General features: G+C 43.0%; 1 protein-coding gene across 2 annotated transcripts in view; it reads right to left on the bottom strand.

Annotated features, from left to right (window-relative positions):
• The window catches only part of MAP3K9 (mitogen-activated protein kinase kinase kinase 9), an 80,566-nt gene that overhangs the window by 57,306 nt on the left and 14,563 nt on the right, over positions 1 to 8,697 (bottom strand). For both annotated transcript variants that reach the window (XM_083746468.1, XM_083746467.1), the window contains exons 4-6: positions 7,202 to 7,350; positions 2,815 to 2,990; positions 414 to 654 (exon numbers count right to left, since the gene is read on the bottom strand). In XM_083746468.1, the coding sequence (XP_083602594.1) occupies positions 414 to 654; positions 2,815 to 2,990; positions 7,202 to 7,350 (566 nt within the window). The remainder of the gene's footprint in view (positions 1 to 413; positions 655 to 2,814; positions 2,991 to 7,201; positions 7,351 to 8,697) is intronic.

Here is an 8,697-nt window from a genome sequence, read left to right as displayed (position 1 = left end):
TTACAACGAAAAGCATGGGGAAGAGCCGGCTTAGTGGAAAAATGTTTGTTAACTTTGCACATACCCCATGTGATGAGACATTTGCCAGTCAGATACTTATACTAAAAATGTATTTGTAGTAGTCCTTTTTAGATATTTCAACCACTGTCACCAAGGTGACACAGAGCATATTCTATATACATGTCTAGAAGGAAGCTACAGCAAACGATTACCGTACTTTTCCATGTATAAGACTATGCTTTTTTACTCTAAAATAATGTTCAAAATCTGGGCTCATCTTATACATGGATAATATCTCCTCCCTATTTCCCAAAAATAGGGGGTGTTTTACATGTAGGTGTCTTATAGACGGAAAAATACGGTATATGAGTGCAAGACAGAACTTTGTTTAGCCCTGTTATACTGGGACATACCAGAAGGGAGACTGATGCGATTGCCATCTTTCAACTTGAGCCGGTTTTTCCTGAACTTGCCCATACGTTTTTTCACACGCGGCTTCTCTTGACACAGTTGGTGGATAATTATGTTGAGTTCCCTTTCCAATATGTCAATCTCCCGCTCTGCCAGCTCCTGCTCCCGTCGCCGCAGAAACTCCTCATGGTTCTTTTGTTCAACAGCGGCTCTGGTTAATTCTTCTTCCCATGTCCGCAGTTCCTGCAAGGAAACAAGGCAATATTCCAGATTAGAAGTATCATATATTATCTCAGTTGCCCACTGAAAAATGGCAGCAATTATGATTGGTAATCTTTAGTTCTAAGGCCTATGAATGAAAACACTGGAAAAGGTTTACACCAGAGGTGAGGAAATGCATCTGGCTGGATCCTTAACTCTCCCACCTCATGGGCCAAATTTATCAACCACCTGGTGTCACCATGACATGACGTGACCTGTTTTCCTCCTGTGTGGTGCACAGCACTTTGAAGCCCTGATAATCAGCTGTGTGGTGCACAGCTCTCTGCAGGAACCACCATCAGCTCTATCTGCTGGTGGATGGCCACACCGACTCGGCCCTGGACACACTGACCAGATGCTTGGAAGCTGTGGCTGGATGGTTTCGTGGGAGCCAACTGAAACTAAATCCTTCGAAGACAGAGGTCCTATGGCTGGGTCGGGATGGCATGGGGATGAGGGACCAACTCCCTTCTCTTACGGGGGCCCAATTAGTGGCATTGCCTTCCGTTAAGAGTTTGGGTGTAATCCTTGATGCCTCCCTTTCCATGGAGGCGCAGGTTACAGCAACAGCCAAGGCATCAAGCAGTTGGTCCCTTAACTTTCCCACCCTGACCTGGCCACAGTGATCCATACGACGGTCACCTCCAGGCTTGACTACTGTAATTTGCTCTACGCGGGGCTGCCCTTGAAGCTGTCCCAGAACTCCAGCGGGTGCAGAATGCTGCAGCGAGGCTCTTCATGGGGTCTCTGCCATGGGAGCGTATTCACCCAGTGCTTTTTCAGCTGCACTGGCTCCCGGTGGAGTACAGGGTCAGATTTAAGGTGCTGGTTTTGACCTTTAAAGCCCTTCACGGCCTAGAACCCTCGTACCTACGGGACCGCCTCTCCTTGTATGCCCCACGGAGGACCTTAAGGTCCATAAATAGCAACACCCTAGTTGTCCCAGGCCCTAAGGAAGTTATATTAGCTTCAACCAGAACCAGGGCCTTTTCAACACTGGCTCCGGCCTGGTGGAACGCTCTGTCTCATGAGACCAGGGCCCTGCAGGATCTGATTTCTTTTCTCAGGGCCTGTAAGACAGAGTTCTTCCACCTGGCCTTTGGCTTGGAGGCAATTTGATTCCCTTCCCCTCTCTCTTTTTCCTTTCTCCTCCTGTGATGAGGCTGCATTTTAATGCAGTATTTTAATTCAGTATTTTAATTCAATATTTTAATTCAGTATTTTAATGTTGTATTTTAATCTTGTTTTTAAGTTGTATTCATTCAACTTGTTTTTATTATTGCTTGTTAGCCGCCCTGAGCCTGGCCTTGGCTAGGGAGGGCAGGGTATAAATAAAAATTATTATTATTATTATTATTATTAACAGTCAAATGCTGCGACTTGCAAAGACACACGTAGCACACAATACACAACGCTTTGCAGGTGCCACTGATCAGCTGATTGGTGGTGTCTGCAAACTCCTTCTTGGTCCACCCACATCTTTAACTTCTCCATGTTTAATTTCCCAGGGATAAATGGGGAGGCCTGGTGAGCCTAACTGGACTCACAGGTCCTCATCACTGTGCTCTCAAGCACTGCAGAGAAATGGTAATCAATGTGCTGTAACTTCTGACAGTGGTTTAGTTGTGTATATGTATCATCTGAATAGTAAGTCTAATTTATTTTTTAAAATAAACGTCATTATATTGATCAGACTTTAAATATAGTACTACTGGATTATGCATGTCTACTTCAGTATTCCACTTCTACCAGCAGACTGAGGAAGAAATCTGGAGGAATCACCTTTTTTACAACCTTCCTATGTTCTTTTGACAAGTGTTCAGTCTTCAGGTAGAATTAGATCTTTCATGTAGCCAAATAGAACATAGTGTTACACAATATCTCATATTTGATAATATCCTTAATTTTAACAAGAATTTGCTTTCAAAATTGAATATTCACTGGACATTTCCAAAAGATGTGAATATTGGCAGTTTCTGCTTGACAAATTTAGACTGTGAGTATACATTCATGCAAATCACTGACCCGAGATGCATTATTTCTACCAGCATTGCAAGATCAGCTCTGATTAAATAAAATCACTTAATTAATATAAAATACAATAACAACATTAGTATAAAATCAATATCCAGCACCATTTACCTTTTCTTTGGCCCTGAGTTGGTCAAACATCTCCTGGATCTCAATTTTCCAATCTTCTTGCAAGGAATGGAATGAGTCCTTTGGCATTTCAAAGAAACCAGACTCCTCTATGTTGGTTAGATGGTTTAAAATATTGGCAAAGGAGGGCCTTGAATGAGGGTCAGCATTCCAACAATCTAAACAGATAAAGACAAGACAGAACAACAATCTACTTCAAAAGTTGCCAGGTTGCAAGAGTATTTCTGGGCCATGCCAACAACCTGTACTCTCTCAGTTGTTGATATCTTTAACCCTCTGGTCTACCACTCTTGAATTCATATGATTATACCCCATTTGCCAACTTTTTTCTACACAACAGAATCCCAAATAATTTAAATTCTACACTAGAAACTAGCACGTTAGCATTATTACAACCATCTCTAAACAAAACTTCTTGTCATAGATCTCTCACATCACACCTACTTTGCCCCCATATTACAAAGCTTTCCAGAAACAATGCTAATTAATGCACACCATTCTACATCAATTACTCACTTACAGGTTCTCAATGCCTAATTCAGAAAAGTAAATAATATACTCGCCATAGTTTGCCCCATCATTCCTAACAGTTTTACAAAAGTACTTTGAATTTAATAAGGATCTATCTTGATGCCTTTTCATTCAAATGTGTCACTACTGGCCTTTCCCACACCTCTGAATTTATACATTTCCTTACACAAATTTGAAATTACCTAAACCAGGGTGGTCCAATGCATGGCCCGAGGCCTTTTTTTGGTTGCCCTCAGCAAGATTTGCCCATGAGTATAGTCATGATTTTGGTTAGGGGGAAGGCTTTTGGGGGGCAGAACCTCAGATTTTATTTGTATTGATTTAGGGGGGCAGCTGCCCCCTACCCTCCCACCCTTAGCTACACCCATGCATTTGACTCCTGAAGACCTTGCACTTCCTTCCCAAAGCCAGGTAAGTGAGGCATTGGGCTCTGGGAAGGACATGTGTGGGCTCTGACAGGGCCCATAGAGTTCTCCCGCCTCCTTCCCAAAGTCTAGTTAGTGCTTTCCCAGCTTGTCTCGTGCCTTGCTTAGCTAGCTTTAGGAAAGCAGTACAAGGGATGTGCAGGGTCAAATTTTGGCCTTGGTCCCCCATCGCCTGTGCAACAAGGCAGTATGAGGTCCACAGGTTCTATGTCAAAGTACTCATGCGGCCAACTTGGTATGAAAAGTTGGGCCGCCCTGATTTAAATACAGCTGATTTCTTACTTAATATCTTACTTGATTTCTAGTAAACATCCATGCTATTAAACCCACTGATTTCCATAGGGTTGTGCTTATAAAACTTCTGAAAGCATACTTGTTAAAGCAGAATCACAGTAGTTATGTGAGTTTGTTACCTATCCTACAGAATATGCAAAAACTATGAAAATGAATGCTTTCTGGAGTCTTAGTTACAGAGTTGACATCAGACAGTAACAATTTAGCTTGTTTTTATTTCTACTTCAGATGTTAACTAGTCCCTGAACAGTGCAGTGAAACAAGATGAGAGAAAGGAAACAAGGCCCTGCATTATTACTGTTAGGATATTTCCGTTCCACCTTAAAAGGGGACAGGCTGTTGTGAGTCACAGCCTACGTATTTCCTGCTCACAGGAAGTTTCTGTTTTTGTATATAGCTGTTGTTTTTCTCTCTGTGTGTCTCGACACGCAGGCAGGCAGTCATGTTTTTCTTTGTTCTGACCAACGCTGAATAAAGTTGTAAATAATGCTCTCCTGAGTGCATCTTTCGTTGTGCGAACTCTGCAAAGGGCGTGCACCAGTCCTTGGAATGTGGACAGATGTTTCTGTGGCTTGTGTCGCTAATTGACTGATACTGCGTTTCTACGGGAGGTTGATGGATCGTCCGGAGACGGCGTGGGGACATGATGGCCTTTGTCTCCCTGGCAGTATCCCAACAACAGGGTTCTTTTGGCTCACGTCACTTTTATTTCAAGATATTCAATAGTGTAACAAAGCAGCATGGTTGTTGTTATTTGAGAGTCATGCAATGCAGAACAGAGAACTACTAATGATCCACACAAACATGCCTACATTTAAAAGCCATTTAAATTGGATGGTCCCATGGACCCCCCCCCCCAATTTCTCTTTGGTTTTTCTTCACTGGGTTTTGTTTTCCACTATTGTGTCATAATTTTAAAAGCATCAGGAACGTCAAGGGCCTCGTTTTGGATGTTCAGATATAAATATTTATACAAACCTTTAATTAAGAAAAATAATGGTTAAAGAGGGACGCGAGTGGCGCTGTGGGTAAAACCTTAGCGCCTAGGGCTTGCCGATCGCATGGTCAGCGGTTCGAATCCCCGCGGCGGGGTGAGCTCCCGTCTTTTGGTCCCAGCTCCTGCCCACCTAGCAGTTCGAAAGCACCCTTAAGTGCAAGTAGATAAATAGGTATCGCTTTATAGCGGGAAGGTAAACGGCGTTCCGTGTGCTGCGCTGGTGCTGGCTCGCCAGAGCAGCTTCGTCACACTGGCCATGTGACCTGGAAGTGTCTCCAGACAGCGCTGGCCCCCGGCCTCTTAAGTGAGATGGGCGCACAACCCTAGAGTCGGACACGACTGGCCCATACGGGCAGGGGTACCTTTACCTTTACCTAATGGTTAAAGATGCAATCATAACCCCACTTATCTAGGAATAAGCTACATTGAATTCAATAGGACTTATTAACAGGAGTAGACATAGTTAGGATTGCACTATTAATTGGATCAAAAGTGCCACAGAAAAGGGGGGGTGCTACTTTTTTGCAAATTTTCCCTATTCTTTTCTCCCCTGTTATTAACCAGTTACTGGCAATCAGGAAAATAGACGTATCCTGAAGCAGCATAATCCTCTTTGCATCAGGATTATGACAAGAAAGGAAACATGGCATACTGTAAAACGAAGTGCTGCTGCCAACAAAATGCATGAGTGAGTAAGCAGGATAACTACAATGCAGGTGGCCTGTGCCTTTTCAGTTCCCCAGGCTTGAAACTGTCACAGTATTTGCACTAATGAGGACTGCAGTGATATCCAAAAACCTCTTTAGAGACAAGAAGGCAAGTTTGGTATTGTTAGCTTAGTGAAGCCCACCAGCGTAGTTAATGGAAGAACAAAATAAAAACTGAAGTTACACAGTGAGAGAATTAATGGGTTTGAGCAGCACTTTATAAAAGGACTGAAGTTATAAACAAGATCTTCATCTAGTTTTATTATTTAAAAATCTTGAAATAACTGCAATGCATTCCTCAGTTCTAGTAGAAACCACAAGAAGCCCTTTTGTTTTTAAAGAAATAATGTCATCTCTCTTCTCAACTTATTTTGGTTTTAAAATTAAGACTATTGGCCTATTGCTATAAACTTAAAATGTTCAGTATTTTCTTAGGTTCTTAAAAGTGAACACTATGCATTATATAAACTGTATAATAAAACAAAGAAGTGGGACCTGCAACAAAACATTACAGTGTGGAATGCTTCTGTTCAGGGCTCCAGTCAGCCACTAACAACTTCTTAAAGCACACTCCATACCACCTCCAATTTTCTATCTCTTGCTCTCATTAAATCAATGTTCTGTGCCCACTGAGTATGCTCAGCCTTTATTGAATGGTTTAGGGTGTTTCCCCCTCACCTTCATTTTTTTCTCCCCCCCCCCCCCCGAACTTCTGGAAACCTTGGGTTCCTCAAGCCAGTCGACAAAAGTCTTACAGTGCAATGCTGTTTATGTTTAGTCAGAAGTAAGTTAAACTGTTCAGTGAGATTTACACCAACATTAAGTATACCGAAATACTTTTCTGGACACTGTTGGGGGAGAAATGTACTCATGTCAAAATTCAGAACAAAGATAGTAATTCAAAAGCTGTATAAATGTAATTGCTTTCATGACAGTATAACTTGCCAACTGAGAATTGTAGATTTATATATGCAGCCTTTAGGAGTCAATAATGGATTACATCAAGTGCAACTCAAATCCTGGCACAATCTTTACTAGGTGCTACCCTCTCACGTGCAAAAGCTTCATCCATATAGCAATCTGCTATTGCAGCAGAATACATACAGTAGAAGAACAGCTTTCTTAAGAACATAACAGACTCCTGGATCAGGCCAATGGTCTATCTTTTCCAGCATCCTATTCTCACAGTGGCCAACCAAAGGCCTGTGGGAAGCCTGCAGACAACAGCACAACAGCATTCTGCCCACCTGTCATTTCTGGAAACCGGTATTTTAGTAGACAAAGGAAACAACATACTACCTACTTTGTTGAAAAACTACAGAAGCCAAATTGTTTTGCATCTTCATAAAATCAGTACTGAACTGTGTCCCAATAGTAGCATGTATCTTGTCAGGTCCAATGCAGTCAACACTTACCTTCCATCAGTCTGGCAAAAGGTTCCGGGCAGGTTGAAGGGATAGGAAGGGCAAGTTTATTCATGGCAACACCATATGCTACTGCTAGGCCATCAATTCCTCGAAATGGTACTTCCCCAGTTAGTAGTTCCCAAAGCAACACACCATAGCTATGAAAAGAAAAGTTTAATAATGTAATTCTCTCTTTAAACCAACCAATTCTCCTAGAAGTGACAGCAGCAATTAAGTACACATGGATGTAATGAATGAGTTCTGTGGAGATGTCACGGAGGGGATGGTCAGATTCTGAGGGGTTTGGGGAGATGGATGAACTGGTAAGGGTCCTAGGGGAATGGGGGAGGAGAAACCAGGACTCCAGGAAGTGTCTGAACCTAGGTAAAGGTAAAGGGACCTGTGACCGACTCTGGGGTTGCGGTGCTCATCTCACTTTATTGGCCGAGGGAGCCGGCGTACAGCTTCCGGGTCATGTGGCCAGCATGACTAAGCCGCTTCTGGCGAACCAGAGCAGCGCACAGAAATGCAGTTTACCTTCCCGTCGGAGCGGTACCTATTTATCTACTTGCACTCTGATGTGCTTTTGAACTGCTAGGTGGGCAGGAGCAGGGACCAATAAACGGGAGCTCACCCCATCGCGGGGATTCGAACCGCCGACCTTCAGATCGGCAAGTCCTAGGCTCTGTGGTTTAACCCACAGTGCCACCTGTGTCCCATCTGAACCTAGGTAGAGGGCCTGTATTCTGGAAGATAGATGGGTACATGCAAGCAAGTTGGTGAAGGAATGTTCCACCCCTGTGACATCAAACATCCCTGCCCAGACGCCTCTGCCTCTTTCTGTCTAGGGAGGGAGGAGCCTCCCCTCCCTCTAGGGAAGCAACTGAAAGTAAATCAGATGCTGAGCTGGCACCAACACCATCTTCCTTGACAAAGACACCTCAGAGACCAAATCTGTTTACTTGCCCAGTGACCAAAGTATGGCTACTGTGCCTGCCACAATATTCAAAAGGAAGATGCTAGGGGCTTGCCACTGCTGGATCAACATCCTAGTTTGCTAATAGCCTTCTGTCTACACCTTATATGTATCTGCTTCACCTTATAACCTGTGCCATGACCATGTACCAATCCTATTTATGCACTGAAGTCTTTGGCAGAAACAAAACTGGGATTTTTAGTTCTTTGCCCAGCAATGAGGGCCAAGATAACGGACAAAAGGTTAAGACTATAAATATAATACCTACACTATAAAATATAAACACAATACTTGGAGCAAAACTGGAACATCGAGTTTTTTAAAAAGGGCATTTTGGCATTTTACCGATTTGGTGATTCCAAGTTTTATCATCTTTGACAGAAAATTTATGAGTCAGGAAGTTTCATGCTGGAAAGAAGGGCATCTAGTTTAAGTAACTGACTTGAACCTGTACCTTGTTAAGTTGTGGGCGAACATATCAGACGACACAGCGATTCTTCCAAAGCAGCTCTTTATTTGTAAGCTGGAA

Source organism: Podarcis gaigeae (assembly GCF_964106915.1).
Source record: "Podarcis gaigeae genome assembly, chromosome: 1".
In the NCBI taxonomy this organism is placed as follows: domain Eukaryota; kingdom Metazoa; phylum Chordata; class Lepidosauria; order Squamata; family Lacertidae; genus Podarcis; species Podarcis gaigeae.
The sequence above is the reverse complement of the archived record's forward strand: the minus strand, read 5'-3'. Positions and strand labels throughout refer to the sequence as shown.